General features: G+C 36.6%; 1 protein-coding gene across 6 annotated transcripts in view; it reads left to right on the top strand.

The window, feature by feature from the left end:
• The window catches only part of LOC144957485 (contactin-like), a 49,794-nt gene extending 33,046 nt beyond the window's left edge, over positions 1–16,748 (top strand). For all 6 annotated transcript variants that reach the window (XM_078888798.1, XM_078888795.1, XM_078888794.1 and 3 more), the window contains exons 23-29: positions 747–848; positions 4,627–4,771; positions 7,210–7,331; positions 8,646–8,847; positions 10,912–11,027; positions 11,450–11,624; positions 13,751–16,748. In XM_078888798.1, coding sequence (XP_078744924.1) covers positions 747–848; positions 4,627–4,771; positions 7,210–7,331; positions 8,646–8,847; positions 10,912–11,027; positions 11,450–11,624; positions 13,751–13,866 — 978 coding nt within the window. In that variant the 3' untranslated portion in view covers positions 13,867–16,748. The remainder of the gene's footprint in view (positions 1–746; positions 849–4,626; positions 4,772–7,209; positions 7,332–8,645; positions 8,848–10,911; positions 11,028–11,449; positions 11,625–13,750) is intronic.
• The last annotated feature ends 6,133 nt before the right edge of the window (positions 16,749–22,881 follow it).

The raw sequence follows: 22,881 nt of genomic DNA on the forward strand, positions 1-22,881 counted from the left end.
GGTCTATATGTGTGTGTGTGTGTGTGTGTTGTGTGTGTGTGTGTGTATGCGTGTCGTTGTGAGGGTATGTGTGCGCGCGCGTGTATAAATAGGTCTGTGTACAAAAACATTTATAATGATGTTTTATAATTTTGTGCTCCTAGAGCTGTTTTATCAACGGAGTTGGGCGCTATATACAAATAAACTTTATTTTTAATTTTATTATTTACAATTCCCTCCTCCTCCTCCTTCATACTTCCTACTCCCTTATCCCTTGCTCTCTTCCTTCCCCTGTCAATGATAAAGATAAATAAGAAAAAAAATAAACATTGAGTAGCTCATTTCAATGGATCAACCATGCTCAATGCGCTTCACAATGTTTCATCTATTCTCCCAGTAAGTCGAATAGAGCCATATTTCCAGTTCATACACTATCGATTTGTAATGTGTTTTCTTTGTGCTAACGTTCTTACAAGACCCGTCACTGCCGGGCACGCATTCACACCAGAGACGAGTGGGTTAGTAAGTGTAAATTGCCCTACCTGAGGAAATATCACCGAGACCACAATTTTCCAAGGTTACGAGCACTAATCTGGCCAATCATTAAGCTGAACATTGCTTTAAATTTGTGTAAGACTGAGTCATCATCATCATCTTCAATATCATCATCATCTTCATCATCATCTTCATGATCATCATCATCATCATCATTATTCTCATCATCATCATTCTCATTACTTTTATCATTATTCTCCTATCCAATCCAGCCCCTTCCTAAAAGCAAGTGGGGTACGAAGAAGGGAATCAAGTACATAGTGTATTACAGACGTAAAAATGACAATGCCCTATTGGATGGCAAGTGGCACTCAGTGAGTATAGCGCGCTCTATCCACCGCTTTCTCAGGTTCTGCCTCCCCAACCCCCATCCCCAACCACGTCTCCCCCTTTTCCTCCTCCTCTTTCTAAACACGTCCATGTTCCTCCTAAATTGATTTTGGGTTTTTCTTTTTTGTTTTTTTTTTTATCTTTTGTTTGGTCACATTCTTGTTACAATATTTTATTCCAATTTATTTCTGTCGTCTTTTTCTTTTTGTCCATATATATATTATTTTTATCTATGTTTCTTCTTCTTCTTCTTCTTCTTCTTCTTCTTCTTCTTCTTCTTCTTCTTCTTCTTCTTCTTCTTCTTCTTCTTCTTCTTCTTCTCTTCTTCTTCTTCTTCTTCTTCTTCTTCTTCTTCTCTTCTTCTCTCTTCTTCTTCTTCTTCTTCTTCTTCTTCTTCTTCTTCTCTTCTTCTCTTCTTCTTCTTCTTCTTCTTCTTCTTCTTCTTCTTCTTTCTTCTTCTTCTTCTTCTTCTTCTTCTTCTCTTCTTCTTCTTCTTCTTTCTTTCTTCTTCTTCTTTTCTTCTTCTTCTTCTTCTTCTCTCTTCTTCTTCTTCTTCTTCTTCTTCTTCTTCTTCTTCTTCTTCTTCTTCTTCTTCTTCTTCTTCTCTCTTCTTCTTCTTCTTCTTCTTCTCTTCTTCTTTCTTCTTCTTCTTCTTCTTCTTCTTCTTTCTTCTTCTTCTCTTCTTCTTCTTCTTCTTCTTCTTCTTCTTCTTCTTCTTCTTTCTTCTTCTTCTTCTTCTTCTTCTTCTTCTTCTTTCTTCTTCTTCTTCTTCTTCTTCTTCTTCTCTCTTCTTCTTCTTCTTCTTCTCTTCTTCTTCTTCTTCTTCTTCTTTCTTCTTTCTTTTCTTCTTCTTCTTCTTTCTTCTTCTTCTTTTTCTTCTTCTTCTTCTTTTTCTTCTTTTCTTCTTTTTCTTCTTCTTCTTTTCTTCTTCTTCTTTTTCTTTCTTTCTCTTTTTCTTCTTTCTTCTTCTTTTCTTCTTCTTCTTTCTTCTTCTTCTTCTTTTTCTTTCTTCTTCTTTTCTCTTCTTCTTCTTTTCTTCTTCTTCTTCTTTTTCTTCTTCTCTTCTTTTTTCTTCTTCTTCTTTTTCTTCTTCTTTCTTTTCTTCTTCTCTTCTTTTCTCTTCTTCTTTCTTTCTTCTTCTTTCTTTTTTCTCTTCTTCTCTTCTTTCTCTTCTTCTTCTTTCTTTTTCTTCTTCTTCTTTTCTTTCTTCTTCTTTTTCTTCTTCTTTTTCTTTTCTTCTTCTTTCTTCTTTTTTCTTCTTCTTCTTTTTCTTCTCTTCTTCTTCTTTTTCTTCTTCTTCTTTTTCTTCTTCTTCTTTTTCTCTTCTTCTTTTTCTTCTTCTTTTTTCTTTCTTCTTCTTCTTTTCTTCTTCTTCTTTTTCTTCTTCTTCTTTTTCTTCTTCTTCTTTTTCTTCTTCTTCTTCTTTTTCTTCTTCTTCTTTTTCTTCTTCTTCTTTTTCTTCTTCTTTCTTTTTCTTCTTCTTCTTTTTTTCTTCTTCTTCTTTTTTTTTTTCTTTCTTCTTCTTCTTTTTTCTTCTTCTTCTTTTTCTTCTCTTCTTTTTTTCTTCTTCTTCTTTTTTTCCTTCTTCTTCTTTTTTCTCTTTTCCTTCTTTTTCTTCTTTTTCTTTCTTCTTTTTTCCCTTTTTCTTTTCTTCTTTTCTTTTCTTCTTCTTTTCTTTTTCTTCTTCTTCTTTTCTTCTTCTTCTTTTTCTTCTTCTTCTTTTTCTTCTTCTTCTCTTTTCTTCTTCTTCTTCTTTCTTCTTCTTCTTCTTTTCTTCTCTCTTCTTTTCTCTTCTTCTTCTTTTTCTTCTTTCTTCTTTTTCTTCTTCTTCTTTTTTCTTCTTCTTCTTTTTCTTCTTTCTTCTTTTCTTCTTTCTTCTTCTTTCTTCTTTCTTTTCTTCTTCTTCTTCTTCTTCTCTTCTTCTTTCTTCTTCTTCTTTTCCTTTTCTTTCTTTTCTCTTCCTTCTTCCTTTTTCCTCTTCTTTCTTTTCTTTCTCTTTCTTTTCTCTTCTTCTTCTTTTCCTCTCTTCTTCCTTTTCTCTTTTTCTTCTCTTCTTCTCTTCTTTCTTTCTTCCTCTTCTTTCCTCTTCTTCCTTTCTTCCTTCTTCTTTCCTCTCTTCCTTTCCTCTTTCTTCTTCTTCTTCCTTTTCCTTCCTTCCTTTCTTCTTTCTTTCTCCTCTTCTTTCCTTTCCTTTCCTCTTCCTTTCCTCTCTTTCTTCCTTCCTTCTTTCTTCCTCTTCTTTCCTTTCCTTCCCTTCTTTCCTTTCCTCTCTTCTCTCTTTCCTCTTCCTTTCCCTCTTCCTTTCCCTCTTCTTTCCCTCTTCCTTTCCCTCTTCCTTCCCTCTTCCTTCCTCTTCCTTTCCCTCTTCTTTCTTTTCCTCTTCTTCCTCTTCCTTTCTCCCTCTTCCTTCCCTCTTCCTTTCCCTCTTCCTTTCCTCTTCCTTTCCTCTTCCTTTCCCTCTTCCTTTCCCTCTTCCTTTCTCCTCTTCCTTTCCTCTTTCCCTTCTTCTCTTTTCCTTCCTTCCTCTCTTCCTTTCTTCCTCTTCCTTTCCCTCTTCCTTTCCTCTTCTCTTCTTCTCTTTCCTTCCCTCTTCCTTTCCCTCTTCTCTTTCCCTCTTCCTTTCCCTTCTTCCTTTCCTCTTCTTTCCTCTTCTTCCCTCTTCCTTTCCCTCTTCCTTTCCCTCTTCCTTTCTCCTTCTTCCTTTCCCTCTCTTCCCTCTTCCTTTCCCTCTTCCTTTCCCTCTCTTTCCCTCTTCCTTTCCCTCTTCCTTTCCCTCTTCCTTTCCCTCTTCCTTTCCCTCTTCCTTTCCCTCTTCCTTTCCCTCTTCCTTTCCCTCTTCCTTTCCCTCTTCCTTTCCCTCTTCCTTTCCCTCTTCCTTTCCCTCTTCCTTTCCCTCTTCCTTCTCTCTTTCCCTCTTCCTTTTTCCCTCTTCCTTTCCCCTCTTCCTTTCCCTCTTCCTTTCCCTCTTCCTTTCCCTCTTCCTTTCCCTCTTCCTTTCCTCTTCCTCCTTCCTTCCCTCTTCCTTTCCCTCTTCCTTTCCCTCTTCCTTTCCCTCTTCCTTTCCCTCTTCCTTTCCCTCTTCCTTTCCCTCTTCCTTTCCCTCTTCCTTTCCCTCTTCCTTTCCCTCTTCCTTTCCCTCTTCCTTTCCCTCTTCCTTTCCCTCTTCCTTTCCCTCTTCCTTTCCCTCTTCCTTTCCCTTTTCCTTTTCCTTTTCCTTTTCCTTTTCCTTTTCCTTTTCCTTTTCCTTTTCCTTTTCCTTTTCCTTTTCCTTTTCCTTCTCCTTTTCCTTCTCCTTTTCCTTCTCCTTTTCCTTCTCCTTCTCCTTATCCTTTTTACCCTTTTACTACTACTACTACTACTACTACTACTACTACTACTACTACTACTACTACTACTACTACTACTACTACTACTACTACTACTACTACTGCTGCCACTGCCACTGCCACTGCCGCTACTACCACTACTGCTACTACAACAACAACTACTACTACTATTACTACTACTACCACTACCGCTACTACTACTACTACTACTACTACTACTACTACTACTACAACTACTACTACTACTACAACTACTACTACTACTACAACTACATACCACTATTACTACTACTCGCTTTTCCTTTCTTCATCCTCTTTGTCTTCTTTTTTCTTCTTATTTTTTAAAACAGTTTCTCTGAATCTTTGTTCATATGGAGATTAATTTTACCAAAATGTCTATCTTCCCCAAACAAAAAACAAAAAATCAATTTCTCAGAGCAAGGAGCTAAACACGACCGAATTCAACAAAGTAATCGATCGTGACCTTTTCTACACGCCCTTCGAGGTTAAAGTTCAAGCGGTAAACCACCTTGGAGCCGGTCCCAACTCCACCATTACAGATGTCATGTCATCAGAACTAAGTAAGTATCTACGATCACAAATTATGTGATACTACGTAAGTATTATACCATCTGAAAAGTTTGTGGAGCAGCCACTTATGCTTTACCTCATCCATCGTGACTTGTGCTCTTGAGCACGTTTCCGGTCAGCTGTCTCCACGAATCACGATACTCTGCGGTGCGCATGAAATCTGTGTTGCTTTCAAAATCATATTTCGCCATTCTTATGTTATTTAAATAAGTCATTCTTCGTCTTCCTCTAACTCTCTTTCCTTCGATCATCCCTGATGTTACCAACTTTTCTATTCCGTCTCTTCTCCACAAATGTCCCAGAAACCGTAACTGCCTCTTTCTGATGGTATCGATCAATGGACGGTATGTTGATATTAACAAGAAATGAAGTGAGTAGGAAAGTGCCAACAGACAAATGAGAATAAAAATTTTGCGGTGGCAATGGGGGATCGAACCCGCGACCTTACTGGTATGACAACTCCGCCTGGCTCTCCTGTCTGAGCTATCCACCACTCCAAAATAAAAAGTGGTTTCAAACTCTCTATCTATCTTGAGCCGCTTTCCCCGAATTCTTGAGGTCATGGGTGCAACACGACATACAAACGTCGCAAAGCTTGATAGCCAACATTTAAGCTTTAAATTTTTTACACCTACAAATTTGACATTCTAAGTGTCAAATATGTCATTGCAGATGGTGTAAAAAATTAAATCTTAAATGTTGGCTATCAAGTAGTAGTAATTGTAGTAGCAGTAGTGTATTGAGTGGTACTAGTTGTAGTAGTATTAGTAGTAGTCGTAGTAGTAGTAGATTAGGAAATTATAGTTAATTAAATGATTGGAAATATTAATAGAAATGAGGATCTCTAACAGGACACCGGGAACAATTACAGACAACATCATAACTAGTGGTGACTCAGCCATGTCTGCAGTTTGCCAGCGGATTGGATCCCGAGAACAGCGTATGGGCTAAGCCACACCGGAGACTGACTCCAACACCCCGCACTGCCGTCCTCTGCCGTCTTCTGGATAAAAACGTCGGGCACGGACAATATACTAAGAATAAAGAGAAGAGCCGCTAGACCTACCCATACCAAGCACCCAACGTCCTCTGCCGTTTTGTTTTTCGAGCTTGGTATGGGTAGGTCAAGGGGCTCTTCTCTTTATTTTTAGTATTTTGTCCGTGCCCGACGTCTTTATCCGGAAGATGGCTGATGACGACAGTGCCAGGTCATCGGAGTCGGTCTCCGGTGTGGGTTAGCCCTAACGCTGGACTCCACAAGGAAAAAAGAACCGGTGTAAAAAAATAAAGAACAGAATTGAAAGTCACCAAGGTCTTTATTTTTTAATTTTTTTTTTGCCATCCATGTTTATGAGTTATCCTCACTATATAGATAGTGTGCGCTTGGCCAAGAAGCTCACAACATTGCCATCCGGAAATATAACGGACCAACACACAAAACTACGTGTAACCTTGAACGTTTATAATCTAGTTAACACAGTATAGTGAGAATTACTCACACACATGGATGACAAAAAAAGTAAAAGCAAACCAGTAACAAAGGCCCGAGTGACGTCAGGTTGGTTCTATCTGTTAACCAGACTATAAAAGTTCATGGTTACACATAGTAGTGTGTGTTGATTCGTTATACTTCCAGATGGCAAAGTTATGAGTTTCTTTGCCAACCTCATTCTATCTATATATTATACTCTCATTGAACTAAAGCAAAATGATTTAACTCACTCAACCCTAACACCGACTATATCAGTACTTTACCCAGGTTACTTTTACCTCATGCCTATTTATTACATTTTTATGAGACACATTATAGGCGTTGTATCAAAGCTAATGTTTTTCATTTTTACATGTTAATACTAGTTGAATAAAACATCAATGTACATGCTTATTTTAATACATTTTTTTTCCAATTTTGAAAAGTAGCAAAAATCTCTAGGATTGAGTGAGTTAAACCGTGGCCTTCGTAAAGTTATGGCCTGATACTGACCAATAAATGACGTGAAAATGCCAGTCTCTTGCCACAAAAGAAAACAAATTGTGAGTTGTATTCATGAGTTCAACCAATGAAATAACTTGTTTCCATGAGCTCTACTAACGACAACTCACTAGACGGTGCAAAAACCAAATAATGATGTCAAACTGCCAGTCCTTTTGAATTTCAGTATCAGGCTATAGATAGTTCGAAGATGACGTCACTCACGTCTTTGTTATTGTTTTTTGCCATCCGCGTTTATGAGTAATGCTCACTGAACTGTATTAACCCGACTATAAACGTTCATGGATACACACAGTTTTGTGTGTTGTTCCGTTATGCTTCCGGATGGCAATGTTATGAGCTTCTTAGCCAAGCGCATACTATCTATATAACATAACGATGGCTACGTACTTATCTCCCCCCCCCCCCTCCACCCCACCCCCACCTTTTTTCCAGTGCCAACTGCTGTGCCAAAGTTCAATCAAGCCAACGCCCTCAATGCTACTGCTGGTCGAATCAGCTGGCATAGAGTCCCCAACACCAGAGAGGTTGTGTTCGGATCCATTTTCGCCTTTCAGGTAAGGTTTCATAGTATATCAATAATAATAATGACACTAAATATTATATAGATAGAACGAAGTTGACGCCACTCGGGTCCTTGTTAATGTATTTTATAGACAGCTATTTGTATGAGTAGCTCTCACTAAATTAAATTGTATTAATCAGATCATAGCCGCTTAAAGTTGCACATAGTGTGTGTGTCGTCACGTTATATCCGGCTGGCGGATGTTGTGAGCATCTTCAAAAAAAAGACACAGCATCAATTATCCACGGTAATGAAGAGAAAATAACCCCACGTGTTATGGCTGTGGCTATAAATTGAATTTCCAGAAGATTGGCCATCCCAGCATAATACAGTTTTGAAACAGTGGGGCACATAATCTGGAAATTTAGTTTTTGTCATTTTAAGCAGCCGTGTCTTTTTCTTTCAATATAACATATAGATGTAACCAGAATCTCATAATATACGTCAGTATATTATAGAAGGAAAGAAATTGACGTCACTCAGCCTATTTATTAAATTGATTTTAGGCAGCAATATTTGTGAGTAGTTCTCACTAAATTCTTATAAATCAGACTATAAACGTTCAATGTTAAACATGATTTTGTGCTTTGGTACGCTGATGGACGTTGTGAGTATTTTGCCGAAATGCAAAGCATCAATTCAGTATCTAAATCAAACCCAATATAGATAGTATACGCTTGGCTAAGAAGCTCACAACATTGTCATCCGGAAGTATAACGAACCAACACACAAAGCTCTGTGTAACCATGAACTTTTATAGTCTGGATAATACAGTTAAGTGAGAATTACTCATAAACTTGGATGGCAAAAAACAATATCAACGACTCGAGTGACGTCAACTTCATTCTATCTATAGAACCGTTTTAAGACAATGGGTGACCTTAGTGACCTATTTTCTCAAGCCTGTATCATGTCGGGATGAAGCAGATACAAACCTACAACCTACCAACTACTACGAACAATTCATAGAATTACGAAATTTTGGCTCCCATTTCAGAACTTGATGAGCATCTCTAAGGCATTAAAAGTTATTGAAAAGTTATTGTTGTATTTTTGCCGTGTCGGGATGAGACTTATAGCTGATCACAAACTAAGTATATTGATGGTATGCTCTTGGAATCGACATCTGATTCCTATTTGTTCCAAGTTCCTCTTTGTCTTACTTTTTCTTAAGTGCTTTAATTGTAATTCTCTAACTTTTTACTATCCCATTTTCTTCCTTTTTTCTGGCGCTGATATAACCTAAATGTGTTGCAAGCGCCGGAAAAACCTTAAAAAACAAAAACAAATCTCTATTTACTGACAGGTGAACTACTGGCTAGAAGATACCCTGTGCCGAGGTATCAACGAACGCAACTCCAGATTTACACGAGTGTACGGAGACGTCACGTATGCCGATCTCATAGGCCTTCTGGAAGGGGACGATTATTGCGTCAACATACAGCTTCTGAACCATGCTGGCCTGGGCCCGAAGACGGATAACTACCAGCTTAGGATGATTCATGCAGGTAGGATTGAAAGTACATCCCCCGTGTGGTGTGGTGTGGTGTCCGGGGTCCCTCAACTGAGAGGGTGCAAGAATAGCCCAATGCAAAGCCAGCGGGTCGTAAAAGGCGAATAATGGTGTGTGACTCTCCCATTTTGAGTCACCCGGTCCTCCAGGTTGGGGGTTGTCGAAGGGTTAACACCCCTTCCGTAAAACTCATTGTTATCCTTTTTTTTTAGCTTGGGCGACCGAAGAGTTTCTGCAATGACAGAATTTATGAAGGACAAGAGACAAAGCCGAAAGGACTCCGTTGACCCAAACTAGCAGCTTCGAATTATCAAGGGGAAGGCCACGGGGAACATGGAGAAGAATTAAAGAAGCTGATATACAGAGAAGTGATAAGACATGGAATGAGTTTTAAAAATTAGCTCATGATAGAGGATGAAAACTGTTTGTCTGTGGCCTATACCCTGACCCGGGGTGAAAAAGGCAACGATGATGATGAAAGTACATGGTATGCAAGTATGATTTCAAGCAAACATGCAGGTATAATTGAAAGTGAACATGCAGGTATGAATGAAAGTGAATATGCATTTATGAATGAAAGTGAATATGCAGGTATAAATAAATGTGAATATGCAGTTATGAATGAAAGTCAATATGCATATATATGAATGAAAGTCAATATGCATAATATATGAATGAAAGTGAATATGCATGTATGAATGAAAGTGAATATGCAGGTATAAATAAATGTGAATATGCAGTTATGAATGAAAGTCAATATGCATATATATGAATGAAAGTCAATATGCATAATATATGAATGAAAGTGAATATGCATGTATGAATGAAAGTGAACATGCAGGTATGAATGAAAGTGAATATGCATGTATGAATGAAAGTGAACATGCAGGTATGAATGAAAGTGAATATGCATGCATATATGAATGAAAGTGAATATGCAGGTATGAATGGCAGTAAATATGCAGGTATGAATAAAAGTGACTATGCAGGTATGAATGGCAGTAAATATGCAGGTATGAATGAAAGTGAATATGCAGGTATGAATGAAAGTAAATATACATGAATGGATGAACGTGAATATACAGGTAATAATGAAAGTGAATATACAGGTATGAATGAAAGTAAACATGCAGGTATGAATGAAAGTGAATACGCAGGTATGAATGAAAGTAAATATGCATGAATGAATGAACGTGAATATACAGGTATGAATGAAAGTGAATATGCAGGTAAGTGAATATGCAGGTATGAATGAAAGTGAACATGCAGGTATGAATGAAAGTGAACATGCAGGTATGAATGAAAGTGAACATGCAGGTATGAATGAAAGTGAACATGCAAGTATGAATGACATTGAATATGCATATATGAATGAAAGTGAACAAGCAGGTATGAATGGCAGTAAATATACAGGTGTGAATGAAAGTGTATATGCAGGTATGGTTTAAAATAAACATGCAGGTATAAATGAAATGATTGAAAGTGAAAAAGGAGATATAATTGCAAGTGATTTTGCAGGTATTATGGAAAGGAAATATGCAGGTTTGATTGAAAAGGAATAAGCATGCATGATTGAAGAGAAAATGCTAGTATGATTGAAGTGATTATGCAGTTTAGATTTAAAGGGAATATCCAGGTATAATTGAACCGAAAATGCCGGCATGATTGAAGAGAATATGCAGTTATGCTTCAAAGGGAATACACATGTATGATTGAAGTCAATATACAAGTATGATTGACGAGAATATGCATACATGATTGAAGTGATTATGCATGTACGATGTAAAGGAGATATCCAGGTATGATTGAAGTTAATATGCAAGACTGATTGACGATAATATACATGCATGATTGAATTGAATAGGCAGGTATGATGTAAAGGAAATATCCAAGTATGATTGAATCGAAAATGCAGGTATGATTGAGCACGTTTAGTGGATATTGCGCTATATAAAAGCTCAATTATTTTAATGCGCATGGACTCTTCCCTTTTGCTGTCCAGTGGATTCTGATAATTTTCCGGTAGCATTTCATTCAAATGCATTGAATTTCATTTCAGCCCCCAAAAATTATCCTGAGTATGTGATGGTCACCTCTCATGGTCCCGAGAGTGTTCGAGTGACGTGGAGAGGAGTCGTTTACAAATTCCATGAGATGCCTGTTCTAAGTTACAGGGTATGTTTGTTATCATTATCATCTTTATCCTTGTCCTCATCTCATCATCGTCACCATCGTCCTCACTATCATCATCATCATCATCATTATCATCAGTTTAGTCAGACTCGTCTCTCTCTCTCTCTCTCTCTCTCTCTCTCTCTCTATCACTCTGTTTCGCTTTCTCTCTCTCCCTCTCTCTCTCTCTCTCTCTCTCTCTCTCTCTCTCTCTCTCTCTCTCTCTCTCTCTCTCTCTCTCTCTCTCTCTCTTTCTCAACTTCTGTCTCTGTGCATTTTACGTGAATTGGTATATTCCCATGAGAGCCATTTTCCATGCTGATCGATAAGAGGCGTTCTATAGCATTTTAGACAAAAATGTATCGCTATGTAGATTAATATAATCTTTTAGATCATACAATTTGATATTTCAATTTACATCCCAGGCTTGGTTTTGGAAGATTGGAGAAGACATCCGATCAGCACAAATGGTGGACTTTGGTAAATCAGTAACAGGAGTGATTCACGGCATCGACACCAGGCACGTTTACAGGCTTAGAATGATGGCATATAGTATGGGTGGATATGGGAAAAAGGCGCCCGATGTCATGTTTACCTTGGGTAAGTGTTAAAATTGTGGTAGTGTTGGTATAGAGGAGTCATAGATTGCTATACACTTAGAATGATGGCATATAGTATGGGTGGATATGGGAAAAAGGTGCCCGATGTCATGTTTACCTTGGGTAAGTGTTAAAATTGTGGTAGTGTTGGTATAGAGGAGTCATAGATTGCTATACACTTAGAATGATGGCATATAGTATGGGTGGATATGGGATGAAGGGGCCCGATGTCATGTTTACCTTGGGTAAGTGTTAAAATTGTGGTAGTGTTGGTATAGAGGAGTCATAGATTGCTATACACTTAGAATGATGGCATATAGTATGGGTGGATATGGGAAAAAGGTGCCCGATGTCATGTTTACCTTGGGTAAGTGTTAAAATTGTGGTAGTGTTGGTATAGAGGAGTCATAGATTGCTATACACTTAGAATGATGGCATATAGTATGGGTGGATATGGGAAAAAGGTGCCCGATGTCATGTTTACCTTGGGTAAGTGTTGAAATCGTGGTATAGAGGAGTAATAGATTGCTATACACTTAGAATGGTGGCGTGTAGTATGGGTGGATATGGGAAAAAAGCGCCCGATGTCATGTTTACCTTGGGTAAGTGTTGAAATTGTGGTATAGAGGAGTAATAGATTGCTATACACTTAGAATGGTGGCGTATAGTATGGGTGGATATGGGGAAAAAAGCGCCCGATGTCATGTTTACATTAGGTAAGTATTAAAGTTGTGGTAAAATCTTGAGCGTGTAGATATCGCAATATCCGTATCAATATGGGGAAAGCGTGGCCCAGTGGTACGGTCTTTGCTTCTTAGCCGAAAGGTACCGAATTCGATCACCCGCCACCGCGCTGTGTGGCCTTGAGCAAGTCACCTCGCCCTAGCTCAAACGCGACGTGCACTGCGGCTAACGCCTGGATTATTCCTGTATTCCCTTAGAATAAACCATAGAGACAAATTTCCCCTATGGGATGAATATAGCGATTTTTATTTATATTATTTTGATCACTAATCATGCTCAAAGCGCTCTGCAAGGGGACCCAAGCCAACATTAACACTTGACATGTAGGGTGAAACACGACGCTGGATAGACATCATATTTTTTTCCGACAGTTTCAACGCTGTTAACTCATGTAACACCTGAAAATGGTGAGCGTGTAAATAAAGTTATATCATCACTATCTTAAACATAGATAAATATACCCTTGTAATTTGGCCCATAGTATGGGTTAAAATGGGGGGAAAAGCGCCCGAGGTCACATTGGGTAAGTGTTGAAATTGTGGAAGTGTTGGTTCAGAGGAGTAAAAGATTGCTATACACTTAGAATGGTTGTCTATATAGTATGGGTGGATATGGGAATTGGCCCCCGATGTCCTGTTTACCTTGGGTAAGTGTTAAAATTGTTGTAGTGTTGGTATAGAGTAGTAAAAGGTTGCTTTACACATAGAACGGTTGCCTATAGTATGAGTTTAAAAAGGAAAAAAAGGCGCCCGATGTCATGTTTACTCTTGGGTAAGTGTTGAAATTGTGGAAATGTTGGTGTTGTGGAGTAAAAAGGTTGCTTTACACTTAGAATGGTTGTTGCATTTCGTATGGGTGGGTATTGTAAAAAGGAGACCGATGTCATGTTTACTTTGGGTAAGTGTTGGTTGAGAGGAGTAAAAGATTGCTATACACTTAGAATGGTTGTTACCTTTTGTATATGTGAAATATTTGAAAAAGGCACCCGATGTCATGTTTACATTAGTTCAGTGTAGAAATTGTGGTAGTGTTGGTAGAGAGTAGTAAAGGATTGCTTTACATTTGGAATGGTCACTGGTAGTATGGGTGAATATGGGGAAAAGGCGCCTGGTGTCATGTTTACAAGTGGTAAGTCGTTTTTTTTTTTTTTAGTGACTTATTATTGGAGTGCTTTGTAGCGAATGCTACGAAAACGACCGTTTTCCCTACAGCCTTCGTTAGTAATAGAAACTTGTTGCATGTTTTTTTAAATATAATTTTGTTCTCAACTTTGTTTTCTGTGAAAGGTTTTGTTTGATTTTCGCAATTTAATTATAATGTTGCTTATCAGTTTTATGCATGTGGCCACAGTAAATCATCATTTATAATATTTTCGTTCTACAGCGAGTCAGGTGATGTACAACCCCCAAACTACAGAAGTCCTCAACTCAGGTCCGACAACAAAGGGGTCCACTATTCTTCTCGTTTTATTGTTTTTGATATATTACAAAGTATTTTAGGGGAGTTTAAAAACATTCAAAATTGTTAATGATATAATTTGTCTAGAGAGAAGAAAAAAATAATGGTGATTTGCTAGGAACGGCCTAAAAATATCTTGAACTTTGAACTCTGTAACTACTCTTCAGACTTCAGAATTAAATTGAATTTAAAGTGTTGAAAAATGAATTAAGAGCCACAAATATGAGAGAAATGTTATGTCTTTTTGTGCCCAATGGCCAAAACGGTATTACGTAATGGAGGTGAACTTGATGCCAAAATAGGGTGGATGGAGGGATGAGAGTGTGGAGTAATCCTTCCTCCTCCTCCTCCTCTTCTTCTATTACTACTACTTCATCTTCTTCTTCATACATACAACATTGTATTAATCATTATTTAATTTTAATAAGTAGTAGTATTATTCCATATGGTTGTTTTCTTGTTTTAATTTTTCAAAACACATTTGGTACACCTTGATAATTACAATACACTCAGTTGAAAAGCACCGATCTAAACCACCCCTGCAAAACAACGCTATGAGGAAATGGATCGTATTATTTTTAATTGGTTTTAGGTTTTATTGAAGATAGACAGATAGATAGATAGATAGATAGATAGATAGATAGATAGAGAGAGAGAGAGTGTGTGAGTGTGTGTGTGAGTGTGTGTGTATGTGAGAGAGAGTATATGTGTGTGAGAAAGAGATTGTTTGTATGTTTGTGTGTGTGTGAGAGAGAGAGAGAAAGAGAGAGAGAGAGAGAGAGTGTATGTGTATGTGGTGTATGAGAGAGATTGAGATAGAGATAGAGAGAAAGAGAATGAGAGAGGGTGGGACAGTGAGGGGGAGAGAGTGACAGGGAGAGAGAGGGAGAGAGAGTGTGAGAGAGAGAGAGAGAGAGAGAGAGAGAGAGAGAGAGAGAGAGTATTGAATACTAAACTGCTAGAAATTGTAATTAACAATAAAAATCGAAGTAGCTTCGAATAGAAACAATATAATGAAAACGAAACGCTTCGGGCCCAAAACCTTTCTTCATCCTATCGATAGGTCGAAGTTGACGTCACTCAGGTCGTTGTTATTGTTTTTTGCCATCCACTTTTTTTTAGTAATTCTCATTCAACTGTATTAACCAGACTTCAAACGTCCAAGATTACACATAGTTTTGTTATATTTCCGGATGGCAATATTGTGAGCAAATACTGATCCCTATGATAAAACCAGGGTCCAATGCCTGAGTACAATAATAAAAGAACAGCGATGGAGGCTATTAATTTGGTCGAGAAGATAATAACCCAGCCCAATCTGCAATGACAGAATATTTCCTTCATGGCAACAAATATGTAGGGAGACCACCAATATCAATAGTAACTACCCTGAACCAGGATCTCTCTGCATATCAAGTTCTGGATTCAGATGAGGCCGAATTAATCCCTGAAGAACTAAGAAATATTGCAGTGCCCTCCGTACTAAAGTCACAAGATCTTGACAGCTTCAAAACTCTGGCCCAGGACCGTGACCAATGGAAACGATTAACAACATGGATGGAGAGAGCAGCTATACTCATCGACCATGACTGAATTACACAATTCTCAGCAAGCGTCAATCAGACTGCGAAGCTTACTACAACTACTACTAAAGTTGTGAGCTGCTTGATATTATTGCTTAAGCCAACAACTATAGCCATTCGATAGTCATCAGATAATGTCAGATTTCGATGATTTGTTAGTTAGAATTAATGTTGTTTTTAGCCGGCCATTTTTTGAGTGGTACTCAGTAAATTATATTAACCCTTTCCTTACCAACTATAGGAAAATCGTCACATTCGTTACGATACAACCAACATTTTTCTTATTCAAATTTCTTATGTTCATCATAATATTTAAATAAAATGAACAATGTGCTGTAGAGCATGTTTTGCTAAAGAAATCATTTATCGCAAGAACTTATTGCTATTGTGTTATTTTTGTGTTAGTTTTAGGGAAAATCCTGAAAATGGCTGGCAAGGAGAGTTAATGAGACTATAAACGTTTAAGGTTGCACATAGTTTTGTGTGTTAGCACATATTATCCGAATGGCGAATGTTATGAGTTTTTGAAAACTAAACTCATAGCATTAGCACGTGACAGATATTACGATGTGACGTCGGAAATGGAGTTTTGATAAATCCAAAATTAAACTATAAAATTATTTGAGGTCGACTAAATATTTTCATCAGACTGAGTAATCGTAATTTTTAAAACTTCAAACGAAATTATTATTAAACAGAAAATAAATTGACATTAAACTCCATTCTTTTCACTTGAGTTATCATGCATAACATCAAATTTATGGTTTGTTGTTTTGTCGCCAAAAACAATATATCCATTTTTTTTGTATCAAATTATTTTGGTGTTGTTATTTCTTTTTCTAATTGATGTTTTTTTTTTTATTTCTAATTAATGTTTTTTTATGCGTCATTGCAATTTAAGTTATTCGACGACGTGTACATAAATGCAGGTCTGACATCCGAACGCAAGTATGGGCCTAGTTTAACAGTGTTGTAATGGACAATATTTTTTTCATTACAATAACGAGCCCATGTTAAAGGAAAGATCTGAACAAGTTTATATGAAAAGTGCCAGACAAAGCAATTAAGAAAAAAAAACAAGAAAAAAAAAACATCCCAAAAAATCAGTCTGCCTCGACTGGGAATCGAACGTCAGACCTGACTGCCCTTGATAAATTGGGTCATCAGATCTGCAAATAAGCGCATGTCGGTGTATTGTTATAGTTGTTGTTCTTGATGATCTTGATTTTCTTCTGAAAATAACCAATCTTTTTCATGTTATATTTAGCATCGTATAAGTACCCTGCAATCAAAATATGATGACTTTAAAATGATTGATAATAAAATTTCATTGAATTGTATTTTTCTTTATCATCTTCTTAAGCTTCTCCACACTTTCTTGAACACCCCCACAGCACCTTCCCTACCTTCTCTTCCACATCCTTTTCATTTCCTCTCATTCTGTTTAATTTAATTTGTCGTACTTCAAGCATTATTGTCATTATTATTACTATTATTATCATCATTCTCATTTTATCATTATTACTATTATTCATTGAGAAATTGGGACCCAAGAGATAGATATATAGATGGATAGATAGAAAATAGATTGATATGAAAAGAGAAAATAGATTTGCATTGAAATATTACGTGTAAAATAGAATTTTAAACAAACGGCAATACATTTTTCAATAATGGTAATTTAATAATTATTGTAATCATCGATTTCATTGTTATTGTTACATTCATGTCTTATAAATCATCAATCCAAATTATTATGGCATAATCTTATATGATATGGGAAACAGACTTTAACAATGATGGCATTATAAATGATGGCATATTAATTATTTAATTATGGAATTCATATTTATATGATAGGGAAAAAAGACTTTAAAAATGACGGCATTTTAATTATGGTATAATATTTATATGATATGGGAAAAATACTTCGAAAATGATATAATGTAAGGATTTCATACACAATTATTATTTTCTGGGACATAGACTTTAACACAGACTTTCTACTGACAATGAATGGTCAAACTGTAGTATGGTCAACTCATAGCCTGACATTGACCCAAACATACGACACAAATAGGGTGACGACACCCAAAAGAAGATGTGAATACAGCAGAGACGTAATGTCACACAGTATAATTCTTCCGGCTCAAAACTCATTGGAAGTGTGTAAATAACTAGTGCTTTGGAGGAATAATAATAACCAGGTTGCATGTTGAATCATAAGGTGGCATAACGATGCTAGCAGCAGGGTGTATATATAGGCAGATTCGTTAGATTACAGGACGGAAAAGAGCGAGGATGGATGATCTTTATTGACAAGCGTATTTAGACTGGAAAATAAGATGTCATCACTCTTAAACGAGAAGATCAATTACACAAGGAATATAACCAGTCTTCGGGAAGAGTGGATTTACACTTTCAATGAGATTGGAACCTGATTTCAGACACTTTTGTTCCCTAATGCGAATCATTTGTAGGTTAGTGCACCAATTAGTGAGTCGTCGTTAGTAGCGCTCAAGGAAATAAATGATCCCATTGGTAAAACTATTGATTGCAACTCACAATTCACTTCCTGTAGGTGACCGTCGTCACAATGTCAGGCTACGGTTGTAATCAGATGCTTTGAATTGAACTTTGAATCTTTAATCGTCAATAAAGATCATCTATCGCCGCTTTTTTACGTCCCGTAATCCTAATAATTCACCCAAACACCCTGCTAATAAAATAGTTATGTCACCTTATGATTCAATATGTAACCTAATTATTAGTCCTCCGAAGGGCTGGTTACATATACAATTCCAAGGATTTTGGAACCGGAAAAGCAGAAAGGGTGAAGTAACACTTTTCAGCCTTGTTTGAAGCAAGTTTTGTCTTTATCACTTCAAAAATTGAAAAATCTATAATTTTAGTAAATTTAAACTCAAAATCAATGTTGAAAAATCTAGTTTGTTGTGTCAGAATACCATATATTGAGGCGATGGATGGCAAATGAGATTACATAAAAAGAACTTGGGACTATTTTCCCGTACTCTTGAAAAACTCCCATTTAAAGAAAAACCCGTCCTTTACATATCCATCAATTAAAAGGACGCTCATCTTGTCAAAATCAAATTTTAAGAAGTCTCAGGTTTCAGCGCTTTTGTCAAGTTGGTGGTCGATATTTTATTCGATCGATATGTAAAGGAGCTTTTTAGCCAAATTTTATATACGTGGATTGGAAGGAATTGCATGTTTGTTTTGGTATGGAGGAAGTTGACATGGATTTTAACACAGCACGAGGCTTATGAAGATGGTGATGATGATGATAATTACTATGATTATGGTGGTTGTTTGTTTTGTTTTTAAGGGTTTTACGGCGTTTGCAACACATTTAGGTCATATCAGCGCCAGTAAATAGGAAGAAAATGGGATAGTAAAAAGTTCTAGAATTACAATAAAGCATCCAAGAAAAGGAAAGACAAAGAGGAATTGGTTCAAATAGGGATCAGATGTAGATTCCAAGAACACACCGCCCATGTACTTAGTCTGAGATCACCTATGTCTCATTCGGACACAAGCACAAAATCCAACAAAGAGGAACACACTCTAATGCTTACATTATACATTCAAAATAAAAATAATAATACATAACAGAGAGATGATTTACAAGGAAAAACATATCGCCCAAAACAATAACTATGCATTTGTTTGTTTTTGTTTTTAAGCGTTTTACGGCCCTTGCAAAACATTAAGGTCATATCAGCGACAGTAAAAAGGAAGAAAATGGGATAGTCAAAAGTTCTAGAATTACAATTAAAGCACCCAAGACAAAGGGGAATGTGTTCAAATAGGAAACAGATGTAGATTCCAAGAGCACACTATCAAAGTACTTAGTTTGAGATCACCTAAATGTCTCATCCACACACAAGCCCAGGTCCCAACTAAGAAGAGGGATACACTCAAATGTTTAAAAATCATATATAATATTTAAACAAAACAATACAGTGCATAACAGGGAGATGATTTACAAGGAAAAAAATATCATCTCCCAAAACTCTTAACTATACATTTGACTGTTTCCCTCCGAGCTAGGGTATCCAGCCAGGGCCAGGACAAAACCAAGTAATCTCATTCCAAGACAAAGACAGAAAGCATGTTGGAAAACAGACATAGGGGGATAGAAGACACAGTATGTACCTACCTGCCCGCTATGGGAGGTCAGGATCCCCACCTAGTGCACGAGGCTTATGAAGATGGTGATGATGATGATAATTACTATGATTATGGTGAAACCGACGGTGATTATGATGATAATGAAGAAGAGAATCATGATGATGATATTGATTGTTTTGATGATGATGACGATTGAGATACTGGTGATGATGATGATGAGGATCATGATGATCATGTTGATGAAGATGATGATAATAACAGACGACATCAATTGGAATGTATTTCATGAAAATCGATAAAAAATTGGAATTTCAAAATATTTGTTAAAAAAGAAAATAACAAAAATCATTGCAAGGATCGTAGTAATCGTACTCAGTATGACATTTGTCACATAAAATCACCTTCTCGATTTAACACTCGAGATTTGTTTTTGTGTTTTTAAGGGTTTTACGGCGCTAGCAACACATTAAGGTCATATCAGCGCCAGTAAAAAGGAAGAAAATGGGAAAGTAAAAAGTTCTAGAAAAACAATTAAAGCATCCAAGAAAAAGGAAGACGAAGGGGAATTTGGTTCGAATAGGAAACAGATGTAGATTCCAAGAGCACACTATCAAAATACCTAGTTTGAGATCACCTAAAAGTCTCATCCAGACACAAGCACAGGTCCCCACTAAGAGGAATACACTCAAATGTTTACAAATGATATATAATATACAAAACATAATACAGTGCATAACAGAGATTTACAAGGAAAAAAATATCATCTCCCAAAACTATAACGACACATTCGACTGTTTCCCTCCCAGCCAAGGAACTCCGACAAGGATCAGGACAAAACTAAGTAATCTCATTCCAAGACAATGACAGGAAGCAATTGGAAAATGGGTATGGGGGGATAGAAGACACGGAAAGTACCTCCCTGCCCACTATGGGAGGTCAGGAACCCCACCCAGAACTCGGGATATATCACTACTACATCGTCTTCCACAAAACAATTTAATTTACTCCCTTCCTGTTGACCAGTTGCCTCCATCTTCTCTATCCCCCCCCCCCCCAGTCTCTCTCTCTCTCTCTCTCTCTCTCTCTCTCTCTCTCTCTCTCTCTCTCTCTCTCTCTCCCTTTCAGTCTCTGTCTCATCCATCTTCTTTCTATTCTATTCTATTTATTCATTTATCTAGCCACCTAACTAGTTATCTCCATCTAGCCATCTACCTATATCTATCTATCTATCCATCTGTTTGTCTGTCTTTCTATTTATTTATATATCTATCTCTGTATGAATAATATATCTATCGATGATTATTTCTAAATCACTTCAAAACAAACACATACGCTCTCTCTCGCTCTCTCTCTCTCTCTCTCTCTCACACTCTCTCTCTCCCACACGCACACACACACACACACACACACCATATATATCGACTTGGAATATTATATTGGATCGAATGGTATGGAATAATATAAGAAGACAAGAGACAATAATCAATGCACTCATCATAACAGTGGTAAATCTTATTGATGCATTACATTTAGTAAAAATAACTAACAACACCCGACAGCCGAATATAACACAATATAACACACTAAACAATGGGTATACTTAAACTTATATAATCTGATTGATACAATTTAGCGAGAACTACTCATAAAAATGGCGGGCTAAAAACAATAACCAAGAGCTGAATACGTCAATTTCCTCTATCTATAGATAGTATGCGCTTGGCTAAGAAGCTCACAACATTGCCATCCGGAAGTGTAACGGACAAACACACAAAACTATGTGTAACCTTAAACGTAGTCTGGTTAATTCAGTTTAGTAAGAACTACTCATAAACGCGGATGGCAAAAATCAATAGAAAAAGAAAATAAAACTGTTCCTGACAGAGAGCTATTATCTTGATAGTAAAACATCGCATCAGATGTAAATATTTTCAAACATGCGGAACCCTTTTTTCAATTGTCAACGGATTTATTGTCGAGCAGCAACTTGTCAAGTTTGTTTGTTGTTTGTTTTTAAGGGTGGGTTTTACGGCGCTTGCAACACATTTAGGTTATATCAGCGCCAGTAAAAAGGAAGACAATGGGATAGTAAAAAGTTCTAGAATTACAATTAAAGCACCCAAGAGAAAGTAAGACAAAGGGGAACTGGGAACAAATAGGAATCAGTTGTAGATTCCAATGGCATACCACCAATGTACTTAGTTTGAGATCACCTATAAGTCTCATCCGGACACAAGCACAAAATCCAATAAAGAGGAATACACTCAAATGCTTACATTATACATAAAACAAAAATAACAAATATAATAATACATAATACAGAGAGATGATTTACAAGGAAAAAAATATCATCTCCCAAAACAATAACTATGCATTTGACTGTTTCCCTCCCAGCCAGGACTCCGGCCAGGGCCAGGACAAAACCAAGTAATCTCATTCCAAGACAAAGACAGAAAGCATGTTGGAAAACAGATATACGGGGATAGTGGACACAGTATGTACCTCCCTGCCCACTATGGGAGGTCAGGAATATATATATATATATATATATATATATATATATATATATATTAAAATATAGATAAATATATATATATATATATATATAGTTCAAAATATCAGAGGAAAATAATAATCATAATGATGATTATGATGAAGTATAATAAATAATAATAATATATATATACTTTGTATAATCTTCAAGGATCAAAAGGATCAATATATATATATATATATATATATATATATATATATATATATATATATATATATATATATATATATTGATCCTTTTGATCCTTGAAGATTATACAATCAAAGTTAAAAGCTCCGGCGTCTTAATGGTGTAGATATAATATCTACAAAGTCCCAAAAGATAAAAATCTTCCAGTATATATATAGGAATAGAGCGACTGGCCGTCTGGCATAGATTGTGGAGAGAAAGTGAGTGTAGAGTGTTAGACCTATCAGCTTTTATAATAAGTGGCTACGTGACAGAATGTAGAACGAAAAGTATTCACTAATTAGAAATTAATTCGAGGGAAGGCTATAAAAGGAAAGACGATCTAATATTAGAAGGTAAAGTTTATCTAAGCCTACCGAAATATAACTGGAGTGAGATGAATTCAGTTCTTAATAAAATAAAATTTAATAAGATAATTGTGAACAATCTTTACTGTGACACCCCCCACCCACGTTTAAAATATACTCTTTAACCATTATGGGAAAGATAGATTTTACAAACGGAAGTAAATTTACTATCATGATACTCTAGCATTAATCCATTGTTATGATTTGTGCTACAATTAAATTATTTAT

This window comes from Berghia stephanieae, chromosome 12, assembly GCF_034508935.2.
Source record: "Berghia stephanieae isolate SIO BIC M18660-M18661 chromosome 12, UCSD_Bste_1.3, whole genome shotgun sequence".
Lineage (NCBI taxonomy): Eukaryota > Metazoa > Mollusca > Gastropoda > Nudibranchia > Aeolidiidae > Berghia > Berghia stephanieae.